At 44.6% G+C, this 25,819-nt stretch overlaps 1 protein-coding gene across 1 annotated transcript in view; it reads left to right on the top strand.

The window, feature by feature from the left end:
• The window catches only part of LOC140252533 (uncharacterized), a 55,116-nt gene extending 31,927 nt beyond the window's left edge, over nt 1-23,189 (top strand). Inside the window, exons 2-4 of the mRNA XM_072337366.1 lie at nt 20,288-20,311; nt 20,788-21,419; nt 23,130-23,189. Of these exons, the coding sequence (XP_072193467.1) occupies nt 20,288-20,311; nt 20,788-21,419; nt 23,130-23,189 (716 nt within the window). The remainder of the gene's footprint in view (nt 1-20,287; nt 20,312-20,787; nt 21,420-23,129) is intronic.
• The last annotated feature ends 2,630 nt before the right edge of the window (nt 23,190-25,819 follow it).

Here is a 25,819-nt window from a genome sequence, read left to right as displayed (position 1 = left end):
TTGCTGAGCTGCTGACCAAAGCAGACAGTAAGATTGGGTCCCTCTCCAGGCAGAGGATGGGCACCTCAAGGCAATCTGCTGGACCTGCCCCACAGTTAAATCCCCCTCCTTCTGATCCAACTGGGAGCTGACATCAGACAAAACCATTCTTTTTAATATGTAAGTTTTTAATTCTGCAGGTACAGAATCACAGCTATCACAGCTGTAACCTCCCCTGCCTTACCTTCTTGACCTGCAGAGAGGAGGAAATCTCTGCCTCTCTGAATGGGGTAAGTAAGCAGGAATTCTGCTGAGTCAGGTGTATTGGTCTCACCTGCCAATGGTCAATCTTTTCAGCTGGATCCCCAGACATTTCACTAACACAGAAACAACTGTCAGCACGTTTCCAGTGGTTCTCATCATGGGGTTTATGTTGTTGTCTTCACTTGGAAAAACTTCCACAGCTGTCACCAGGATTTTAAAGCAGGACAGGAGCCAAAGCTAACTAGGGATTATTCATTGAATTCCATCAGCAAGAAATTCAGTGAAGGCAGATCTGTATAGATTCAACTACAGCGAGGAACTGCCTAGAAAGAGCTTAAGCATCCACCAGTCCTTTAGGGAACAGGAGGGTCATTATGCATAACACTGAGATTTCAGCTTAACTCATAATGGGCTATAATTTTTCTCTTGCAGCCTATGATTACATATTGGGAGGAATAATGCTCTGCTACAATGAAATATAATATGTCATATCTCACATTTTCCGTGCCTTACTCCCTGGTAGTAAGAGGCAATATGATAATCTTAGGTCAGAGAGGATTTTTCAATATCATTATGAAGAGGAACCATTTAATGAACTGATTTTTGTGTTGGTAAGCACAAAGGAGTAATAGTTTTCACAGTGAGTTCTTTTTACCTATTTATTACAAATAAATAAATAAATTCAGATGCCAACCAGTGGAATACCAAGCCTAAATTTATAGTGGGTGATTACAAGGTTTTCTAAATACCCCTGGTTAATTTGCTGGGCTTTACAGAGCCCAAACTTTAAGCTACTGAAGGATATTATGATTGGCACAATTTTCATGCTGATGTATGAAAACAGTGAAAAAAATGTGAGCACAAGTTTTGTCTGGAGTTTTAATGCTTGCTTCTGTTCATTGAAAATATCACAGCTCTGTATCCAGCCTTCTAATGCAGAAGCTGAATAATTAAATATAAATCATTTCTGTGCATGACTCAGAGGGCTTCTAATTATATGTTCTCAAGGATTATTTCTAGGAAATTTTATACATATAATTTATGACCAGAAGTCTTTCATTTTCTTTCACGGTGAGAGTCCAATACCAATTCTGTTCAGAGAAAGAATAAATGAGAGCAAATTCTATCAGCACCGTCTCTTGCAATACATGATCTCAGAGTCATGTTCCTGTTATCCAGATTCCAAGCTTATTGCCTTGGCTTCACTTGCAACAAGAGATAACGTGAAAGTGGAAACTTCCTCCTCATGCAACGTGTTCATATTTAAAAGCAGCACAGGGCGGTATGAACTGGGTTTCCTTTCTTCTTGGACTTCACATGGCTGAGCAATTTATTATTTCTCAGCACACTGAGGCCAGTTTGCATCTCAACCTTCAGCTGCTTTGAACCAACCAAGAAGAGAAGTCCTGGTACCTGTGGTTGGCTGATCTTCGTTCAGTGCGGGCTGAAGATGTGCTGCAAAAGCTCCAGAGATTCTCCAAAGTTTTTATTGTGCAGAACTGAAACATAAATCAGTGCGAGTGCTCTGGTGGACAACAAACAAACACACACACAGACTATTCAGTCATAAAATTCACTCCATCTGCTGTCTTGTGAGATGCCGTAAATGGGGAGCACTATGATGCCACTTTATCAACAAAAGTTAGAAGAAGAATACTGCACTAAACAGAGGAATGATGAGAAAGGTCTCCTGGTTCCCCACAAGCGTTTCTAACATGGTGCACCCCTCTGGTTGTGGTGCTGTGGTTATGCTCACATGGGGGGTGTTCAGGGCTGGCCGCCTTCTGTATTAACATGAAATTGTCCCAGCGGTGTGAGCTGTGTAGTGACATGTTGATCGCAGCTACTGGCCTGGACAACCTGACTTCCAGCAGAAATGGCTAAAACTAAGAGCAGGATGGTCCATGCATCCCAGGACAACGATTTGCTTGTGCTCCAGAAGGCGACCACAGTGTGGGAAAGAATGCAACTCACATTATTAACCAGTCCACATCCAGGATCTGCTGGACATCCCAGTCCTGACAGCCCTGCCTTCTTGTGCTTCACAGAGAAGCTCCCAGGGGTCAAACACAACCCTATCAAAGGCAACATGAAAGTCACAGTGACTCCAGTGGGCCAGAATGCTCTTCCAAGGGTACGGTTTGATGTATACAAGAAATGGTCAAAGAAATGTTTCTCTCTGTAGGGCCCTCAGAAAAACCAATGAGTGGATCTGCCTTCCCATGGGCTGCATGCGGCCATTTGCAGCAGCAAATTTTTACATGAAGTCTGTCCACTTTGATTTGGTACAACTGTAATCCTGCTTTGTGCTGCTTGGGTGATTGAATCCAACACACAGGAATGCAGAATCAAGGCCCAGCTGAATTGCTCTGTGGAAAACAAATGTGTCTCTCTGGTGAGGGGAAAACACATTTCTCATTTAGAAGAAACAAAACATACCCAGCAAAATTACTGTAAACTTTGTGAACTCTTATTCCTATGTATAACACGTATCCTACTCCTTCTCCAGTAGTGAAAACAAATCGCAAACGTTCACAGATTTTAAGACTAGAAGGATCCTCGTGACAAACTAATCTGATGCTGTAGGGACTCATCACTGATCATCCCCGCGTCACTTCTCACTAAGTGACAATGTCAGTATGTGACACAGGCAAATCTGAAGTCAGTCTCTGCATGGCAGAAGGCACAGCTACACCTGTGTGTTTAGCCTGCAATATTTCAAGGGCTCATTTTAAGCAAAACAGTGGATTCTTCAATTGCCACCGATGAATAAATATGGTGTATGAGTGCATAATAAGCTGATCTGCTGAGTAAGCTGTGAGGAGACAGATCATTCTAAAAAGCCAATGGAGTAAAATAGAATGCTTTCCAATTCTCGTGCTTCAGAAAGTTACTTTAAATGAAAGGAGATAAGTGTTCGGATCTGAAGTGTTTGGGATTTCTGTGCCTACGATAATTAACCTCTTTGTTGCTTTTTTCTTTTTGCTTAGTAATGGACACTGCTGCCAAGTTGCTTCAAAAGGTACAAAGGAGACAAATCAGTGCACAGCCCAGCAGGAGGAGTTACCATCCTGTATCAGAGCCGACATCCCAGAGGAACATTTGTTCTTGCTATGCCTTCATCTTTCTGCAAGTATGTTTTATCTAACCAAGCAACCTTTTCCAAGGAGAATAGGTGGCTCATTCTCAGAGTCCTTGTTATGAACTAGACATATCACAGGAGGATATAGTACAGGAAAGCCGTTTTGACAAAGTTCTTCAAAAAATGCCCGTTCTGAACCAGCAGATCCTTCATATAGCTGATACCTCTACCTCTATTATGTGAGCATAAAACCAAGGCAAACACTGTCCACAGTAACTCCAGAGGGATGGATGCTGTTACTGAAGCAGGAAGGGTCTGCATAGGCCCCTTCCACAGTCTGAGGCAGCGAGCCATTAGTGGTGTGTGCCACAGATCCCAGCACCCCTGCATGATCAGCAAATGGCTCACACTGAGTATTCTGGTGAACATAAGCCCCTGCTCTGCATGCAAACTGCAAACATCAAACTGCAAACTGCCTACAGACACCTCGACGTGCAGGCAATCGAGAAAGAGAAGCCCCCACAGTAGTAAGCTTGCAGATGATGCTGCCATTCCTGCATACCAACGTGCCATGTGTGAACTCAGCACCATCATGCTGGACTCTGAGCCAATGCAAGGTGCCTTTGCTCAGCACAGTTTTACCTGGCTGCTCTCATACACACTAGGTAGAACAGTGACAAAAGGCTATACACATAGAGTCAATCAAATCACATTTTTCTACAGTTTGAACAAAAGTTATGAGAACAGCTGTGAAGAGTTCATAAGGAAATAGCTGGTTTGTTTCTTTCTGACTGCTGCAATAAATTAGAGTATACCTGTGAGAGTAATTCTGAGCTCAGTACAGAAACTGTGGCTAAAAAATGAGCCCAAATTAATGCCTCCAAATTTCCTTCAAATAGAGAGGGAAAAGTCCCTGATAAACCATCTATCCAAATGCTGCCAGGACCTCTGGGCTCCCTGATGGTAGAACAGTGTGAATTACCTGCTTGCTCTATTGGTAATGCAGGAAATTATGCTCTGTTGTTTTGATCATCCTGAACATCTCTGAGGAGAGAAATGGCTTTCAAGATGCTCCACAACTGCTGCAAGGGCGGTGATTAGAACAAAGAAGAGCAGGAGTGGACATTACAAAGAAGAAAAGGCTGAACCCTCCCAGCTCTCCAGACAGTTACCACAGAGATTCTTGGCAGGTCGTTCCTTCCCTCATCACTTTCCTACAGGTACCATCAATGACTGGCCTCTAATTTTGAGAGAACCAGAAAAGTGGTAGCAGACACCTGGACCTCTTGGCAAGATACCTGAAGGAGTCAGATGGCTGACTGCTAAGATTGTCCCAAGTTCTAGCATTAGATCAAATACAGCTGCACCCAATGCTAAAGGCATCCTTCCACCCAGAAGGGATCCCTGTCTGTGGATCACAGCTTGTATCTGCACTACCTCATGCTCTTCTTTTCTAGAGAGGAGGACTGAGAGTGTGGTATAACTCCTGGCCCTGGTCTCCCACAGGCCACTATAGAACCTCTGGCTTTAAGGGAAAAATACAGTTCTTTTCTTGTTTATTTGTTTTCAGATGAAATAATTTGAAAGCTTTGAAGGACTGTATAAGATAACGACCCAATATATCTTCTCCTCAACTGTATTTCATATTAGGTGTGGATCTTTTTGTCCTGTCTTCTTTGCCCTGAAACAGAGCCAGGTTCCAACTTAGAAGTAGTTTATCAAACCCAGGAAGGAGCCCAGGACTGCACTGCCACCCAGGAGTGTGCACTGTAAGTGTGTTACGAAGGGCTGAATTTTTTGTCACTGTATGGCAGCTCCTGCCTGCAGTCACTCAGACCAGGCAGTTTACCTCGCCGAGGGCTCTGCTTTCTGCTTTTCAAGGTCATACTATGGACAATTAATTATATTCTGAGAAAGATATCTTTTCTAAGCAGGAACATTTCGAAACTTCCCCACATATCAGGGGATACGCTGCAAGGGGGTGAAAGGCTTAGGCTAAGTAATACAGCGATAGCAGCTGCTGTGCACCATCACAAGGTTTTCATTAGTCAGCCCACATTTAATCTGACCACAAACTGCTAGATGTTCCTGCCTAGCCCAAGGTGTCTGTCAAAGTCAGGGTCTGATGAAAGGCAGGCTAGCTGGCTGGGAAAAGCTGGCAGAAGGAGATCAGTTATTTCCAAACCTTGTTTAAATGGTTTCTAGTCTTACTGAGTAGCGATTCTGACATAGTTCTGCTCTGATCCCCACCTCTGGCAGCCAGCTTGCCATTCAAAACAAAGAAAAAAGGGATCAGAATTTCCTTCTCAGGTGCCCTCTGCACAACGGATTTCAGCATCCTCTAGGAAAAATCAAGCTACTTTTTAGATGTGCCAGCTCAGATGTATTCTAGCTGCAAAAGCAGGCTCTTTGTAGGCTATTTTATCTCACTTTCTAGCAAAAAAGGAAGAAAAAAAAAGAAAAAGCTTCTGCTAGACCCCACGCTGCTAAAGCTGAACAGTTCAGGCTTTAATTGCTTGTTTAAAGTTAGTTTACATATTTCTACAGTGCAGTAGGATCTCCAGGACAGACGAGTCCTTTATCTCTTTCCCTCTGACAACAAGCTGATTTCTCTCCTACGTTCCCTGCCATAGTTTGCTCTAAGAACACACGGAACTGCTACAGGAGAATCTCGATGTAAACGATACAACTGGCCAGAACCATCAGTTTATAATAACCCTCGGCATGGCTGCTCACAAAGCACGGCAGCTCCTGAGATAACATGTTTGCCAAAGCTTTCCACCACAAACAGCCCACCTTCCATTAGAACTATTCAGTTCTTCCATTTCACTATTCAGAACTCCTGGAGGAGCTTTTTAATGAGTGAAGGGCTCTCTCTGCCGTGACTGTGGCCTTTCTAGGAGACATTTCAATGGCACTTTGGAATCTGAGACCGCCGCGGCTGATGTTGTGATGATGATTTTGTTCTAATTCCGTGTTTTTAAACTTGCACCACTTTAACAATGCTGTTAAACCAGACTGCACCTCATTAGTCAAGGTTTCAAGCCGGGAGTTGTTATTCTGGAAGTCTGTTTGCTACCTTACTGTCATAGGAATTCAGAATGAAAAGGAGAAGCAAAGTGTCTTTCCCACTTTTATTGTGCGCAAATGATCTAAAAAAATGAGTTCTAAAACAAAAATGAGGTCTGCTTATGGGAGAAAAATAAAAGAAAAAGAAAAAGGAGAAAAGGAGTTTATATTTTAATCCTCCGGTGCCATTGTTTCCTTTTGCCAATACAATCTTCAAAAGGTTTCAAAAGCTAATAATAGAATAATTTCAGCTGAAAACACAGAGCAATTAATAATCATCTTGATAAGGTAGGATTTCTTACTACTTACTCACCAAAATATATGGCGTGGGGTTCATTACAGCCCTTTGCAAATTAATTTCAAGCTGGTGAAGCTTCAGCCAAGAAACCCTCAGCATTTTTAATCTTAATTCCCGTCATGCCCTGAAGACATTTTAACACGCCACCTCATTTTGAAACGCAGCAACCTGTATTCAAAGACTACGAAAACACCCAGTGACCGCTCTAAAGGATTTTAGAAGCCAACAGAAGTTGTTGCCAGCTGAAAACTTTATTTTTTTGATGTGGCCTATAAATGAATATAAAGTGAGCTATAAAGCAATCTCTGCATGCCATCAGGGCTGCACGCTGGATGAAAGGACCTGCAAGAACAGGGTGGAGGCAAGACTTAGCTTTAGGGTGGTCACTTGTTCCTTACCTGGTGTGCCAGACAGGAGACTGCACATTGAGGCTGTGCTATTGACAGGATGGCCAAATGGTCCTTTCTGTTTCACTATATGTTTCATAGTGCTGCATTATACAGTGCAGACTCATCCTCAGTAAATATTCATTGCATATTATTGCATACGTCACAAGGTGGCCACACAGAATCAGAGTCGTTGGAATTGTTAAAAAATAGAGAGAACTGAGATACGCTTATTAGAACATAAACAATACGTAGCAGCTGCCTTCTGTCACTGAGCTGCAGCCACCATCCCCGCTTTGCTGCAAACACGCTGGAAAAAGGAGAGGTGATGCTCCTAGTTTTGTAACCACACATTTTCTAACATTTATTGTCTCTGTAGACAAGTATTTGGACGTAATGAACTGAACAGTCGCAGTGTGTCTGGATGTACCTTGGTTTGCCTAATGATGAACTGTGTGTCTCATCAGCCAGCAAAGTCTCTCTGCTATTTAAGGAATACATTTATTTCTGTTCGGGCCACGCGTTTTTAAGAGATGTCAGAAGTTGCAGGTGGGGCAGAAATTGAACCGAGGTTTGTCAAACCCATATGAAATGTAATAGATTACAATTATTCAGGCTCCATCGGTTTAGAATGTCAGCTTTTAAGGTGTGATAATTATTCTTTTTCATTTTTAGAAGTCAAAACGCTGTTATGGAGCTCAAGTGCAATATATGACACTGAAAACTCTGATGATTTTGTTTATGAATTGGGAGTTACGACTAAAAAAGGAAAACACTTATAAAGCACAGATCTATGATCTGTGGCTTAAAAAGAACAATATATAAGATTATTGTTTATATCAGAATATTAGCATCAAAATAAACACGAGCCTGCGATATGATCTCAGCTTGATTCATATCTATAAATAAAGGATGGGAGAATAATAAAGAACAGCAAAGCATAGTGCATATTGGTCACTTTAAAGACTGGAGAATGTTCCTCAGTAGTGTTCCCCATCGTTAGTAATGGGACTGGTTCTATTCAATGACTTCACCAGCGATTTGAAGAAGAGAGCGTTGAAGTGACAGCTCCAAGCCTGCAGGTGACTGGGCTCCTTCGGTGTGTCTGACTGTGCAAAGGGTGAGGGACTCCAGGAGGAGCTGCAGACTGAGCAACTGGGCACATCATGGCAAACAAGCTCCAGCACACGTAAATGTGGAGTGTTACATCAAGGGGAAGGGAACCTAATTCAGGTCTTGGAAATGCTGGGCTCAGAACTGTCAGCCTCGATTCAGAACAGTGTTGGTAGGTGTTCGCAACCCATATGGAAGGGCGGCCAATACAGTCAAGGGGGTGAAGCAGATGCCCTGGTAGAAGACATGAGAAGGCTGGATTTCTCCCATACAGACAGCAAATGATTGAGGCATACAACATCATGAAGGCAGCAGCTGTAGTGAATACAGAACTGCTCACCAGGCTCCACAATCTGAGGGCTAAGGAGCACTTACTGGAAATAGGAAGGAAGCTTGTTTAAACCAGGCAGAAGAAAATAATTATTTCCTGCATGTGCCGCTTGTTTTCAGTGAAGAACTGTTTTAGAAGCACAAAACTAAATATTCGAGAAGGGGGAAATCAGTGAATAGGAAGATGCTGGCTGGAAGCTTATCCTGCAATACTAACAGTCCAGAGACTGGTGTTAGAACATCAGCCACAAGCTGGAAATCAAAACACATGCAGCATTTACCCAGGACTGAGCCTGCTATTGATACTGTGCCTCTCACTGGCTACTCTGCAGACCCCATCTGGTGAGGGATAAGCAGAGAAGGCACAGGACTCTGCCCCTGGTCAGCAAACTCTCTTTACAGAATCAGAGTGCTTTCTATCCCTTTATGATAACTTTCATAGCAATGCTGCTTGATTGCACCACAGTCGATCCTATTAAATAAATAAATAAATAAATAAATGATGAGTTCTATATTTTAAAGATTAAGAAAAAATAATGGTGGCTTTTCAAACTCCAATGCTCGTGCCATTCTGTTCTTCACCTGTACAATTTATTCCCTGAATTTCATAGAATTAGAGAATCATAGAATGGTTTGGGTTGGAAGTGACCTTTAAGATCGTGTATTCCCAACCCCCTGCTCTGGGCAGGGGCACCTCCCATAGCCCAGGCTTCTCCCAGCCCCATCCAGCCTGGCCTTGAGTGCTTCCAGGGAGGGCCATCCACAGCCTCACTGGGCAACTTATGTCAGCATCTCACCACCCTCACAGTGACAAATTCCTTCCTAGTATTTGGTCTAAGTCTGCCCTGTTCCAGTTTAAAGCCCTTTCGCCTCATCCTGTTGCTACATGCCCGTATAAAAAGTCCCTCTCCAGCTCTCCTGTAGGCCCCTTCAGGTACTGGAATGCCACTGTAAGATCCCCCCGGAGCCTTCTCCTCTCCAGGCTGATTTTTAACTGCGCTTTCTCTTTTCCATGATCTTCTAGTCAGCGCTCATTCAGCTGGGGTAGGTGCACTGTAACAATTTATCTCAAGAGCATGAATACCTGACATGCTCTGTTGATGAGAAACCCACGAAGGAATAGTTCATAGGCTTTGTAACACTTGTTCTCAGACCTTTGCTGTGAAATCCTTTGACATGAAAGGAAATGTATCATCATTGCCAAGAATACTAGTAATGAGGTTATCATAAATAGAGTGGGCGGCAGAGATGATCTGAGTGGAGTGGCAGAGGTGGCTTTGTTCTGCAAGATGTAATTACCATGCATATAAATAAACATTAACATGTGTATGGGGACAAAGAACTCTATTATCATGCGCTGGGGGAGCTGGGGAGATGCGCCTTGGAAAGCAGGGCTTTCAGCTGCAAGTGGAGATCGTTAGGACTGGGTGTATCCTGGCTTAGATAACCAAGAGCTAAACTCTTAGATCAGGGTATGTCACCCTGGGTTCTGCATGTAGCTAATGAAGAGAAATGGGAGCATCAAAAGAGCAGCGCTTATGTAGGTAAATCAGCTGAACGGGAACTGCCCATTCCTCCCCACGGACGCTAAAGGGAGCCCAGAAAACTGGCTCCGATTTAGATGTCTAATATTTAGATGAGGAAAAGATTTCACTGTAGCTCTGTGTGAGCTCCCATGGAGACGTGGGGCTAAGGAGGATTCGTGTATCCTTGGCTACACGGAGAGAGAAGGAAATAAAATGATTCTGGCTGTCCTCAGCTCTTCCTGTCTGTTGCTGCTTCAACAGCAGTTTTTAGGCCAGGAAACAATCCTTACAGGTACTTGAATGGGTGCAGGGTGGTGCTGTGCACTTCATTTTCTCTGCTGTAGCTCACAGTGACAAGGGACCAAAACAAGAAACGAGGGTAGCTTTCTGCTGTAAATTCCCCTGTAAGTGATACAGGGACTTGAGTTAAAGTTCACAGTGAATGTAGCTTAAAAAATCTTCTGTTCATTAATATTTTCACCTCTCTCTGTCCCTGTAGTAAAATGATCTTTCAGGTGGGAATTAGGGGGAAAAAACACTGACAGCAACAGCAAAAATGAGAATGAAATGAAGTATGGGGAAAAAACCTACCGGAGTTAAAATACAGAATACAGGAAAAACAAAGCAAACAAACAAAGTCAGCCTCTCAGTCTAAAATTGGATCCCAGAGGAAGTTACGAGTTGACATGATCATGGTGTGTGTGTGTCTGTGAATGTCCTTGCTAAGGAGAGGTTCTTTAATGTATCAGGCAAGGAAATGAGATCTGCTTGGTAGAAGGTCAAGCCAGACTTTCTGAACATGAGAAGAAATATATGACAAGAAATAACGAGGTGTTAACGTGGGACAGGGGATGTAACTGAATGTAGCATACACTATTGCTTCAGATCCCTAAATAAGGAGTAGGTGTTTTTCTAAGGAAATTATCCTCTACCAAACCATAAGAGTTGATGCAAAAGGACAAAGCCCACATCTTGATTTCTGCAGTAACACTGGTTAGAACTCCAGAATATTGTTGCAATGGTCCAAACCCCTGTATCAAATCAGACCCAAATTCCTCCTTGCATCCTAAGGAACAGTATTATTACAACAGAGACTGAATACACAAGTAGTAATGGTAGCAATAATCAATAGCCATTAAATCTTTCCATCACGAAACATTCAGAATCTGTTCATCTGCACATCTGCACATTAACTGTTAAGTGCAGATCAAAATGCACTTACTAGGAAACAATATTTTTGAAGCAAAACTTCTGCTCAGATTCAGTGATACAGTCACCCTGCAGTGATGCGTGTGGTGGTTTCATGCTGGCAAGCAGCTCAGCCCCACTACACCACTCCCTCCCTCTCAACAGAACAAGTGATGTGAAAGGAAACAGACTGAGAAAAGGACAGGGAGATCGTTCTCCTGCCACCATAATGGGCCAAACCAATTCAACATAGGGAGATTTGTTGCCGACTGTTGACAGGGTGAAGCAGTAAGCAACTAAAAGCAAACTAAAACCACCTTCCTCCCCATCCACCCTCCTCTACCTCTTCCCCTGAGCAGAGCAGGTCAATGCTCTGGGGCTGCAGACAGTCTGTAGTGTTCTGTCTCTGCTCCATGGTCCCTCTGCCCCTCTTTCACATAGGGTCTCTCCCATGGATGCTCTCCTTCTTCAGTGGATCCCCATTGGGCTTCCCATGGGCTGCAGCTCTCTGAGCACTGCTCCTGTGTAGATCTGTTCCACAAGGCCTATCCTGCAGCCTCCCACTACCAAAATATCACCACGTAACCCCAATACAATGTTGTCCAACTTGAAATGAAGTCAGAAGCATATTTTAACAAAGTTGTGTCTGTGGAGTAGTACAGTTAATTCTTGACATGTTTCTATTAACATATCCATGCTCAGCCCATTAAATGGCCTCATGTCACCCAATTATCTTGTAATCAGCTCTGCATGCAACACTGACTCAACACAATTTGATTCAAACACAGAGTCTGTACAGGCAGAGATCCAGCAGATGCTGTGGAGAGCCTGATGAGCTTCCTGTTGCCCTCTGGGACTGTTTTGGTACACACGGCCTCCAGTTAAGTCTATGACCACAAGGTTGTGGCTGAATCCCTTTCTGATTCTGGATAATTTCTGCCATTAGCAGCACTCAGATTGAGTGCACTATTGCTTGGAGCTGCCCAAAACATGGGGACACAGGGAAGGAGAAGGTGCATCAGATGGCAGCTGTTTCATAACCTGGTGCTTATCTCACCTGTCTGCTGCTAGCTCCCTACTCTCAACTAGCTGTGCAGGTTTCTGCTAGTGCTATTGAAGGAGGACTGACACTGTCAAGGAGAGTCAGCCTGTCGTAGCACGGGTGCATAGGACAAGTGGGATAGATTGTATTTTGGAAGTGACTCACACAGTTTTTAATTGGTTGGAGGTAGAATCTGTGACTTACTTTTAAACAGCATCTTCAGTTGTATTGCTTTTTATATGCAGAAGTCAGCAGGGGTCTCTAAGCTAATCTTCACCTCACTGTCATGCAGCTGCATGGGAACTGGGCAGGTGGGACAGCAGCACTGCAGCACTAGGATGGGTTTCTGAAAGGGCAGACAGTGTCTCTTGCTCCTGGGATCTGAGGGGAGCTGCTTGTTCATGTGGTGTACAGAAGAAACTGCAAATGCAAGTGAGAGAAATCAAGTTTGTTAGTGATGATCATTCTGACTAATTAACCCAGCCTAATTTCCTGAATTAATAGTGTGTTTTGATAGGATTTGCAGCAGACTTCTCTTGTTTATGAGGGTGTTCATCAGTGATTTCATACTAAACTACAACTTCATGCCTTTCCGTATTTTTCCTTATTTAGGGTGGTTTCTTTTTAATATATTCAAGACTCCTCCTGAAGTCAGTATGGCCATGGGAAGGACTAACAAGCTGCAGCTACGTCATACAGGCATTAACTCCTTCTGTATAAAATGTGGCACCTCAAAGCTTCCTTGGGACTAGGTTTCATTCTGCATCATTCTGGAGCAGCACTAAGCATTGCAAGGGGCTGAGCTCCCTGCGGAAGCCCTGACAGGACTGCACAGGTTGATTGCCATGCACTGACTGAGCACTCCTAAGGTGGCAGCTCTCCCACTTCTATCCTGGTATTTTCAGACATAGCAGTGAGAGCCAACACGAGGCTCCCTCCAATCTCAGGGATGGGAGGGTGGTCCTTTTAGCAGCAGTGAACGTCATTTCTGTGTTCTGGTCACCTATTCTGTGATTACTGCATTTGTTATTATGGTTCCAGGACTTGAAACACTGTGGGGTGGGCAGTGAAACAATTTGTGTTTCTGAGCAGATGCTCACACTGCTGCTTGATGCATGTTCAAAGTTACCCACGAGCTCCATAGAAAGGTGAGTGAATGCTCTGATTGAGACAGCTGGTGAATTCTGGTCTGATCAGTCTGAATAATAATGCTGCGGTAAATATGATTTTCCCTTGAAAAGACTTCAAAAGAGCCATGTTTACTGAACCATGATAAAATCAGGATCAAACCTGCTCCAGTTATGAATTAAATATCTTTTCTTTTTTAATTTATTCACTAACCTTACACACTCTGTATGGATCTGAAGATTTGGTTGTGCTCATTCTAGCTTATTGGCAACAGGCCTTCCGGAAGGCAGGCTGTCCCTCTGAGATGCCTTTGAGCCTGGTGCCCTCTGGAAGGTGTCCCTGCTCAGAGAAGTAGATGACTCTGTTTTTTGTTGTGAGCAAAGCAGGGTGCTTTTGATATATAAAAGGCCACAGGAATGGGAAAGTGTCATTTTCAAAGTACACCGTGACAAACTAAAGTAAAGAATTTCTGAGATCTGAACAGTTGAATGGAAAAATGACACGAGACATGAAATAGCTAAACAAGGGTATTGATTACACTTTGAAACAAAAATAGTACCTAGTAATATATTATTTATAGTGTAACTTAAAACAAGAACTGTTTCGTTAGAAAGAAAGTGACCTACTGAAAGTTACAAGGGTAGAATAGGATAGGATAGGATAGGATAGGATAGGATAGGATAGGATAGGATAGGATAGGATAGGATAGGATAGGATAGGATAGGATAGGATGGGATGGGATGGGATGGGATGGGATGGGATGGGATGGGATGGGATGGGATGGGATGGGATGGGATGGGATGGGATGGGATGGGATAGGATAGGATAGGATAGGATAGGATAGGATAGGATAGGATAGGATAGGATAGGATAGGATGGGATGGGATGGGATGGGATAGGGTGAAGAGGAGAAAAGAGAAGGGAGAAAAGGGGACGGGGAAAGAGAGGAGAGGAAAGGAGAAAAGAGGAGAGCAGGGGAGAGGAGAAGGGGAGGAGAGGAGTTGGGCTGTACTTAGGAAAGTTCCTCAGGTCCGATTGTCTGACCACTTTAGAGCATCCCAAAAGCTAAAACATATAATTAAGGGCATTATCTAAACAACACTTGAAGACTGTCAAGATTAAATCAATAGGTTTAGTTACTATGCAAAAATATAAATCTAGATGGATTTTAATTAACTATCAGCTGTTATGGCATTACACTTCTGTAAGTACATCGCATTCACAGCAGCAATCTGTGTCATTTTCATGGATAGCTCATCTTTCAAATTAATTTCTTTGTGCAAATTTCATGCTCTCCTCTAAAAACATTCTTCGACTTTATTTTATGTAATGGAAGCAGATGGTAAGACCTGCTTTTCATCATACACCCCGTGTGCTTGTATGTGTAATGAAGACATTTCTTTGTAGCAAAGCAGTGGGGGCAGGTGGGACAGCTCTGTCTCAGAGGCCCCCAGCAGCGTGCAACACCAAATTCCAGGTGATAGGTTAACTGGGTAGCTGCTGTGGGATGCTGTGTATCTCATAGGACTATTTATGTCACTGTAACTGTCCAGGAGCAGGTGCCTATTACTGCACTATAACACATTTCACCAAATATTTATGTGTAAAAGGAGATGTGAAAAGTCTTCTCTCGCTCTCACCCACCCCTTCCTGTGCACAAGCATGTAGTGATGCTCTTCTAAAACAAACCTTAGCCTACAGCAATGCAGACTAAAAAATGTCCCGTGGCAGAAATATTATCTTTATGTTTTGTGCCCCAATAGATGTTTTCGTTGCTGAATTAGCACAGCTGCTTTTTCAACCCATGAAATTTGTGAGCATCAAAACGCCGTGTGCTAAGGAGCTCCCCAGGGAAGGCTCTCATGCAGATCCTGCTTTGCTTGCTCTGATGCAGCTTCCTGCCTTCTATGTTTGATGCCTCCTAGTTCCTGCATTAGAACAACGTGTGAACTTTCTGTTACTCTGAATACATTTTCTATTTGATTCTGATCAGCAAAGGTTCTGCCATCTCTCTACTGAAAGAGGCAGAAATGGTCACAGTGAACTTCATATGTCTCCCATTTTGTTGAACTTCTTAATATTAGATCAGCACTTTTTAATTTGGATGACTTAAGAGCCAAAGAAAAGAAAAATACACATTTGTTGTAGAAAAAGCATAGGTTTGTTTCAGAAGTTTCACACAATATTGTTTCATACAGATGAGTACACTGAAGGGTTTCATCGCTGATGGGGTTGGTTAAAATCCTGCAATAATAGACAATAATAATCAAATATCCCAAAGCTAATATCTACTTGTGATTACCATAGAACCATAGAACAGCTTGGGTTGGAAGGGACCTCAAGGATCACCAAGCTCCAACCTCCCTGCTGCATGCAGGACCACCAACCTCCATATCTAATGATAGACTAGGAATTAAGATTTCTCACTGCAATTGATGTGCTTCTCATTTTCATGAGAACTTGTTTGAAGTCTTAAAATTTCATTGTTGGGGCAGGAGAAATTTTTCGCCACTTACAGTGTTTTCAAGAAATCTGGTAAGGTTGTATCACTTTTCACTTGATTGTTTGCCACAGCCAGGAAATGCTTTAGAGTAATAAACATATTAGCTCTGAAAAACACTGGAGATCTGATGTATTCTCTTTAAAATACTCGGTGTACGCAAACAAAATAATATCATGTATTTGTATGTAATATAAAGTTCACCAGATATGAAAAGTCATCTTTGACAAGGCGAGCGAGTAATGTAGTTTCTTTCCATAAGCACGTATTCCTTGCCAAGGGAAGTGTTTGCTGCTGAAATTAAAAATGAGGTAAAATAAAATAAAATAAAATAAAATAAAATAAAATAAAATTAAATTAAATTAAATTAAATTAAATTAAGAAATAAAATGAATTTTAGAACAACTCTCCTTTTTTTTTTTTTTTTTTTTTTTTTTTGGCAAATCTTTATTACAGGGAGAAATTCTTGCCTTGATGACAGTTCCATGCAGTGCCATTCTGGAAATGGTTCCATTTGGGATCAAACCAAACCTGACAGAAGCTGCAGGATGTATCTCTAATTCTCTAATGCTTTGAAAATTGGCTATTTCGGAAACGGCCGATTTCCCATTTGTTGCAGGCTCTATGGGAAGGATGGAGAATGTATTTCCTGTTTCACTGCAACACATTTCTAATTAGGAGAAGACCATATCTGGATAAAGGAAGACTCTCCAAATATAGGTCAGAAGAAATCATCACTCTCCCCTGAATGCCAAGTTCTGAAACTGGGATTGAAGCCACTGACTTGTTTAATTAACTCTAATGATCAATTCAATTAAATAAATGTTAAGATGCACAAACTAGAACTCTCAATTATCAACTTGTTTTTCAGGCAGCTTGTTAGGATACAGATGCATTGCAGCCTCCAGGCAAGGAAGTTCCACCTCAGGGCCATGGGGAGCCATTGCTGCAGCTCCTTTCCATTGCAGCCCAACAGTACGTGCATCACCGTGGCCAGATGGAGTGTGTATGGTCCCACTGTGCATCCTGCCCTGCAGTTATGTGTGAGATAAAGTGCTACATAGCTTCGTGCTTGTTGATTTAATTGACTTCCAGAGTAGGTGTCATGATAAATGATGACAGATTTGCCCTGTCAATCAGATTAAGAAGAGAATAGCAAAACTAATTTGGCTTATCATCAAGAGAATAAATCCTGTCTGGAGGCTGTTGCAGGGTTTTCTTATCCACAACAGCTTTGTCTTGCAGGAGGATCTCAGCTGCTGTACACCAGGTGTCTTTGGGCATGCTGTCTTCATTCCTCATCAGGAACAGACATGAAAATCTTGCTGCTGCATTATTTTCTGCATGTTCTGAGATCACGTGGAGGAGCTGCTGCTCCAATTACTGCAATAAGCATTCCAGTGCCACAAGTCATTAATTCTGGAATGGAGTAGTTCCTCACAACTGTGGATTCCTTCGAGTCAACTATGACAAAATAGTCGTGACTGCGTGATGCTTCATTTATTCAGTTCTGGGGAAATCACAAAGGCGACTTAGAACTGAAGCTTTGTTATTTCAGAATGGTCACCAGTGTTGCTGGTTGCCAGCTGTAGTGGTTGGTGACCCTGCACATTGGTTGAATGTGGGGTTGAAACTGGATGATCATTATGGTCCTTTTCAACACAGGCCATTCTATGAGTCTATGATTCTATGACTTGGTTGTGCAAAGAGCAGAGCACTGAGTGCACAGGCAGCTCTGCTTCTGAAAGAGTGGGACTCATTTCTTAATTACCCATTAAAAGCTCCATGTGCCCCTTTGGGAAACCTTATCTTTTTGGGGAGTTCTTTCTTATAATGTTTTCTGCTCTTAGGCAGGAAGCTCTGTCTGAACGGTGGGTGCCACAAGATTTTGGCTATTGCTTTGTGTAGTACGTAGCATACAAATGCTTCTGGATGGGTTTCAGCACAGAGCTCATGCTGCTGAATCGAGCTGTAAGCCCAGACGCCGGCTGCTAAACCTTCCCACTCAGATAAGCATCTTTTTTCTGCCTAGAAATGTGTGATATAAAAGGCTGCTATTAAGGGTGAGTTCAAGAAGCTGAAATGTGTTCTCACAATTGCTGTGCCTTTTCCTCTGTTACCTCATTTTTAGTTCACGTAAATCCTATTTGCTAAGCTATAGTCGGTGCTCACTGGCTGCAGATCAGCGCCCAGACTTCATCTGTGGCAGCTTTTGAGGAAAATTTTCTCCTGAATGGAAGAAGATCTGAAAGAGAAAGGCAGCAAAGGATACGAACAGATTTTCTTTCACATTCACGTTCTTAGGACTTCTGCCTACCTCTTTTGTTTTCTTTCTTATCCATTTCTTCTTCCAGCCCCACCTCCTCCTCCCCTCCATCTAGAAGTGGAATTAGATGTGTTTTACTCATCTTCAGGCATTATGAACCACTGCTGTTCTGTGCACCAGTGGGTTCCAAGCACAGAAATCCGCAGTGCCACTCAGCAGCCCGCACCCACATCTCTCACCCACGCAGCCACACTCAGCTGTGCTGCACATCACACAGGTTGGCAGACCTGGGAGGAGCCCAACAGGAATGCCAGGCTATAAGTTTGCATGGGTACCACCGAGGCCATGAGAGTAATGCCAATAATGGCAACTTTCAACATGGATTTACGACCTTTTGGCTTGCCTGGGCCACAGAGTGGAGAGGAATTGTCATGTGGTGCATGGAAAATATATGACATAGTTAAAGCATACAAGTAACAACTCTTGTTTTATTTTTGAATGTTTTTTATTAAAGCATTTAAGAAAGAGAAGGAAACAAAAACCATGGAAATAGCAACCTGGACACAATGCTGTCTAGAAGGTGAGCTAAAATCACAGGTGGGAAAAGGGTGGTTAACATAAAGGGGGAGATTATTGGGCCGCTTGTTGATGAAAATAGAAGCCAAAAGCGTTCACATCTCCATCTGAAGAGGAAGGCAGAATTCAGGTACTCTGATTTCAAAATAAGGCACCATTACCATTAACAGTAAAAATATTCATATAAAGTAACGCCTCCATTGAAATCTCCAGCAAATAACCCCTCTCTTATCAATAGAAAAACAAAAGCAGAATTCAGCCCAAACTCACAAACTGTATTTTTTAGGCATATAAACAACTCATCCGAACCAACGCGCTGTGTTGTGTCCAGGAGCACCATCCCAAGGCTTTGGAAATGGAAATGGCACTGTTCCCAGAGCGCCCAGAGCCTGACGCCTTCCCAGGAGCCATTGGAAGCATCTGCTTTTGTTTCACACACCTGAGGGCTCTGTGGGAAATCCCATGCTGAGGTTCCCTGGCTGTGGGGCTCAGCCTTTGTGTGCAGCTGCTGGAGGGAACCGCTTTGCTGGGCCTGGTCTGAGGGAGCTCCAGAGGTCCCTTCCAACCCCCACAGTTTGTGGTTCTGTGATTACATCCATGGGAACGTCCCATGTGCTTTTACACAGCATTGCCAGCAGCAGCTTTATTGCAAAGTCACAAGAGGCCCTTTAGAAAACGAGCAACAAAACAGAAAAGATCATTAGCCCTTGGGAGGGCTAAGCTTGCTTTGTAAAGGATCACTGGCAAATATTTTTCATTTGAATACCAAATACAGAGAAACTTCTCTGTGGGTTGATTTGATGCTTTATGAGAGGTGGATCTCATCTCCATGACAGCTTTGTCTATCGGAAACGGGTCGGCTGTGGGCAGCTTTGCCCTTGTAAAAAGTTGGTGAAAGTTTGTTCATTGTGTTGGGTATGTTGTTGTTGTTGTTGTTGGGGAGGGGGCTGCGCGGAACGGAGTCAAGCGGGCTTCCGGGTTTTGTAAGCGCCCCTGCGGCTCCTGCACTTGCCGCCCCTGTTTCTGCGGCTTCTGTCTACCCGCCACGTGGCAACGAGTGGCGGGAAAGCATAGCGGCGGGGAACAGAGTGGCGGGAAGAATGGGACCAATCAACAAGAAGAGAAGAACCACTCGGAGCAATACTGCCCGGCAACAAGGGAGCGCAGGCGTGGAAGGCCAACACGGCAGCCAATCAGAATACAAGAGAGACTATAAAAGCTGGGGCCAGCAGGGGGAGGGTGCGCCACACGTGCGGAGCTGTGACTCCCGTGGTCGCCCAGCGCTGTTTTTGTTTGCGGTCGCTTACTCAAATCAATAAATTATTCATGATTTGAAAACGGATTTGGTCCAATTCATGACAATTTGGTGCCGTGACTCGGATGAAGGAGATTTGATCAGGGGTCCTTCTGGGGAGGCGCCCCGCTGATTTCAGCGGCCCCAGGAGTGGAAACTCCTGCTCAAGCCCTTCACCGACGAACCTAAAATAAGGACGCAAACAAAATAAAACCGGTAAACCCCTAGTAATCTTTGTGCACGAAGACCGAGCGAAGACCCACGGGGTGGGTAAGTATAGGCCGGTGATCCGTTCGGTTGGGGTTGGGTATCCCGGAGCACAACGACTGAGACGTCCAATTGTGGGCGGAGCGAGTGCAGACCCCTCGGTAGTGCGGTTCCCACATCCCGCGAGGGACTGGGCCACGACAAGGGGGAAGCGTTGTGAGTGTGTGTGAAGGTGCTCCGGAAGATGGGACAGAAGAAGAGTAAGCCTTCTGGTCCCATGGGTGGGGGAACTAGTGGTGTGGGTATAGGTATACCCCCTATTCCCCCAGACAGTCCATTAGGGCTAATGATTAAGAATTGGAATGATTCCCCTTCTAGGCGGGGAAAAAGTAAAGTCAAAATGATTTAGTGTGGGGCAATAAGCCCATAAAAGGGGAGAGTGTATTTTGGCCCTTTTTGGCTCCTCTGAGGACTGGGTAGTTCAGAGGAAAGTAAGTATGCCCACGTCTGGATACCTTATGCATTTATACCCTCTAAAGAAAAAGGAGGGCGGAAGAAGAAGATAAGGGATTTAGAAGTCCCAGTGTCACCACCGCCCTACATACCCCCCACCCGAACCGACGGCCCCGTCTGCCAAGGAAGCGGGGGGTTGGCGGGGAGGGTGTCGTCGCGCCGGGGTCCGGGAGCACCGACCCGCCCCCCTCGCTGCGGTCTTCCCCTCTTTCCTCTCCTCGCGCTCTCCCCGCGGCGCCGGTCCGTCGCCGGTCCGGTCCGCCTCCGGGTCCGGGCCGTCCGATCGGTGGCCGGGCGGCTCGAGTCCCGCGCGGGCGGGGCGGTCCGAGCCGCGCTTCTCCCGGCCGCAGTTGCCGGCGGGCGCCGGGTTACGGAGGGAAACCCCGGGTCCCGGGAGGAGGGCGAGGTGGTGGCGGCGGACGACGGGTGCGCCCCCGCGGGCGGACGCTGCCCCGAGGGTCGCCGGGGCCGGTTGCCGGGTTTCCCCTCGGCGCGCCGTCCCGGACGTCGGGCGACCGAGCGGGCGGGTGGAGGCACCTCGCGGGGCCCTCGTGTCGTTTCCCTCAGCCCAGGGCCAGGTACCGAGTGTCCGCGGAACAGGGCGGAGGTTTACAAAATAAGTAAAAAAGAAAAAAAGGAGGATGGCGAATACAGGCTGGTACATGATTTAAGGGAAATCAATAAGAGAACTGTAACCAGGTTTTCCGTAGTGCCAAATCCTCATACCCTATTAAGCCAATTGCACCCAGATGACCGGTTGTATAGTGTAATAGATTTAAAGGATGCATTTGGGGCATGCCCCTTAGACAAGGACAACACGGATTATTTTGCTTTCGAATGGGAAGACCCCGATACTCATAGGAAGCAACAGCTAAGATGGATGGTCCTTCCCCAGGGATTTATAGAATCCCCAAATTTATTTGGTCAGGCCTTGGAACAAATTTTACAGGATTATAATAGAACACCGGGAACAACAATGTTACAGTATGTGGATGATTTGTTAATAGCACGGACAGATGAAGATAGCGTGAGGCAGGCTAGTGTACAGTTGTTAAATTTCCTTAGTTTACAAGGGTTAAGGGTTTCTAGATCAAAACTGCAGTTTGTGGAGGAAGAGGTGAAGTATTTGGGTCATTTGCTGAGCAAAGGGACAAAAAACTGGACCCAGAGAGAGTCGAGGGGATCTTGGCCCTAAAAGCCCCAACAACAAAAAGGCAGGTATGACAGTTGTTGGGATTAATAGGATATTGTCGACAATGGATAGAGGATTACAGTGGAAAAGTTAAATTTCTTTATAGTAAATTAAACAAAGATGGGTTACTTAAATGGACAGAAACAGATGAAGGACAATTAAATAAATTAAAGAAGGAACTTGTGCACCCTCCAGTCCTGAGCTTCCTGGAGTTAAAGAAACCATTTCTTTCTGTTTGTAAACAGTGTGGAGGGGACAGCTTATGGGGTGCTTGCCCAGGATTGGGCAGGAGGCAAAAAGCCTGTGGCTTACCTATCTAAATTATTAGATCATGTTAGCCGGGGCTGGCCTAGTTGCCTGCAAAAGTAGTAGTAGCTGCTGCTCTCTTGCTAGAGGAAGCACAAAAGATAACCTTTGGAGGGGAAATTAATCTCCCCCTATAATATACATGGAGTGTTGCAAGTGTCACGTGGGCGGTTCCAGCAGTCAGCATGGTCACTACACAGGATGTTTCACGTTCCAGTTGTTGCACGTGATGTTGTACAGAATTGCCCAGGTTGCCATTCGGCTGACAGGTTTCCTGCAGGGGTGAACCCCAGATGCTTCACATTTCAGTTGTTGTTGCATAGGTTTGAGACCAAATAAGGTTCGGCAGATGGATGCTACGGGTTTCCCAGAGTTTGGGTGTTTCCATCACTTGCATGTCACAATTGACACATGTAGTGGTTTTCTCTGGGCTGTGGCACAATCTGGACAGACTGCCATGCAGTGCATAAGAGTGTTGCACATGGCTGTCGCTGTCATGGGTGCACCTCAGGAGTTAAAGACTGAAAATGGCCCAGGATATAGAAGTGCACGTTTTGGACACTGGTGTACAGCTTGGGGCATTAAGCATACCTTCAGCATTCCTGGCAACAGCACTAACAAATCTATTGTGGAGCGTGTGCATCAGACCTTGAAGGGGTGTCTTCGTGCGCTTAAAGAGGGGGGAGGGCTAGAGGGGCTTGAGCTGTGCCCAGACGCTCTCCTCCTGTGTGCACTGTTTAGTTTAAAGCATCTGGAGAATCGGATGGGAGACCATCAGCTGACTGAACAGACTCCAATAGGTCAGGTCCTGATCAGACCTGACGGAGGGTCATGGCTCCCAGACCCTATGCCACTCCTCGTCATGGGCAGAGGATACGCCTGTGTCGGGACCCCAAGTGGGCCCCGCTGGCTGCCGGCACGTTGGGTTAAGCCGGCACCAAACGATGAGCCATCCTACACACCGTGAGGATCCGAACATTTCAGCACCGGTTTTGGTCAACGTCTCCTTGGTTAATGTCTCCAGTGCAGCCAGTGATTTGACGTCAACTGGCCAGCAGCTTGCTGGTAACAGCACATGAGGCAGCGTTGCTCCCAATGTGCCTGAAGGTATGAACTGGGAATCTAGTCTTCATGCCGGACTGATAGTTTGTGAGTGGAGGAGACCTTGTTCCTAAATAATCCCCAAGCAGTGGACATTTGGAATGATTCTGCACAACCAATAAGTTTTTGTCTTGTTATTTGGTTATGGAGTGTGATATTTGTAATGCACACTGGACTGAACTGGAATGCCACGAACAAAAAGCTGACAAATGGGTCACAGATGCAAGATTGTTAAAGTATGAGGGAATTCTGATTTCCTCCCCAAAACTGACCCTAGAAACAACTTCAGTGCAGACCCCAGCTCAGTTTCTCTATGGTGAACCCAGCGAGCCCCTAGAACATGATTGCCTTAGGAGTATAGAGGAGCAAATAAAACTGAGACCCGATCTAGATGACATGGAATTACCTACAGGGGAAAAGATATACATAGATGGTTCATCTAGAGTAGTTGAAGGAAAGAGAAAGTCAGGCTATGCATTGGTAAGTGGAAAAACATTTGAAGTGATAGAATCAGGACTATTAAGCCCGAGCTGGTCTGCTCAAGCTTGTGAATTGTATGCCCTGTTGCAAGCCTTAAAACTATTAAAGGGCAAGAGTGGTACAATATATATAGATTCTAAATATGCGTATGGGATAGTACACACTTTTGGGAAAATATGGGAGGAAAGAGGACTTATAAACTCACAGGGAAGGGGGTTAATTCATCAGGAATTGATCCTTAAAGTTTTGAAAGCTATTAGAGAACCAAGAGAGATTGCAGTAGTACATGTAAAAGGTCACCAGCGAGGACTGGATCCGCAAATTAGAGGAAATAATCTAGCTGACTAGGAGGCCAAAAGGGCCTCTCTTATGTGTATATATAAGGTAACCGAGAGGGAGGATTGCCCGGCCATGTTTGCAGAAGGTGGACAGAATCCCCTTCCCCTGCTTTGTTTCACGTCTGTGGAAAAAGAAATGATACAAATGGGGATTCGGGAAAATGAAACGGGGAAATGGATACTACCTGATGGACGAGAGGTTTTACCAAAGTCAGTAGCTACAAAGGTGCTACGGAGGTTCCATGAACAAACACATTGGGGTACTCAGGCCTTAGTGGACCAGTTTGCTAATAATTATATGTGTATAGGGGTATATAATGTAGCAAAGGGGATTGTCAATGGATGTATGACCTGCCGGAGGGTAAATGTGAAAAATATGAGGAAAAAGGATCCCAGGAAGGCGAGAATTGGCATATCGACCCTTTGCAAGGATCCAGCTGGACTTTACTGAACTCCCCAAAACCGGGAGATATAAATGAGCGATGGTGCTTAGGAGTTCTCGCAGTAATCACGTTTTGTGTGGCAGCACAACACTGCTCACATCAACCTTTCCGGTGGAGTCTAATTAGGCTTAAGGAATATATCACATGATTTTTGTATACAGGTGATAATTATACCAAGGATTCAATACCACCCTGAGGATTTAGGAGCTGCAGGAGCTGGTACAGGATTCACAGCTCTGCGCATTGCTGTAGATGAGGACTTGGCTAAAATTGAACAGTCCATCTCAGCGTTAGAAAAATCAATAAGGTCCCTTTCAGAAGTAGTTCTTCAAAATCGAAGGGCATTGGATCTGGTTTTTCTGAAAAAAGGGGACTGTGTGCAGCCCTCCGGGAGGAATGCTGCATGTATGCAGACCATACTGGGGTGGTAAGAGACACAATGACCAAATTGAGGGAAGGATTGGAAAAACGTAAAAAAGAAAATGAGGCTCACCAAAGTTGGTATGAATCCTGGTTTAATTACTCACCTTGGCTCACCACATTATTACCTCTGTTGTTGTTAATTATGGTGTTAACCTTTGGACAATGTATTTTCAATTGGGTAACCACGATAGTAAAGAACCGATCAGAAGCTGCTCATTTAATGTTAGTAGGAGCTAAATATGAGACCATAGAACAAGATGATGAAGATAACGAGATCTATGCATTAAGCTGGCAGGCACTCCAAAGATTCAATGAACAAAATAAGTTAGTTTAAAGAAAAAGGAGGGATTGTAAAAAGTTGGTGAAAGTTTGTTCATTGTGTTGGGTATGTTGTTGTTGTTGTTGTTGTTGTTGGGGAGGGGGCTGCGCGGAACGGAGTCAAGCGGGCTTCCGGGTTTTGTAAGCGCCCCTGCGGCTCCTGCACTTGCCGCCCCTGTTTCTGCGGCTTCTGTCTACCCGCCACGTGGCAACGAGTGGCGGGAAAGCATAGCGGCGGGGAACAGAGTGGCGGGAAGAATGGGACCAATCAACAAGAAGAGAAGAACCACTCGGAGCAATACTGCCCGGCAACAAGGGAGCGCAGGCGTGGAAGGCCAACACGGCAGCCAATCAGAATACAAGAGAGACTATAAAAGCTGGGGCCAGCAGGGGGAGGGTGCGCCACACGTGCGGAGCTGTGACTCCCGTGGTCGCCCAGCGCTGTTTTTGTTTGCGG

Source organism: Excalfactoria chinensis, chromosome 5 (assembly GCF_039878825.1).
Source record: "Excalfactoria chinensis isolate bCotChi1 chromosome 5, bCotChi1.hap2, whole genome shotgun sequence".
Classification (NCBI taxonomy): domain Eukaryota; kingdom Metazoa; phylum Chordata; class Aves; order Galliformes; family Phasianidae; genus Excalfactoria; species Excalfactoria chinensis.
The sequence above is the reverse complement of the archived record's forward strand: the minus strand, read 5'-3'. Positions and strand labels throughout refer to the sequence as shown.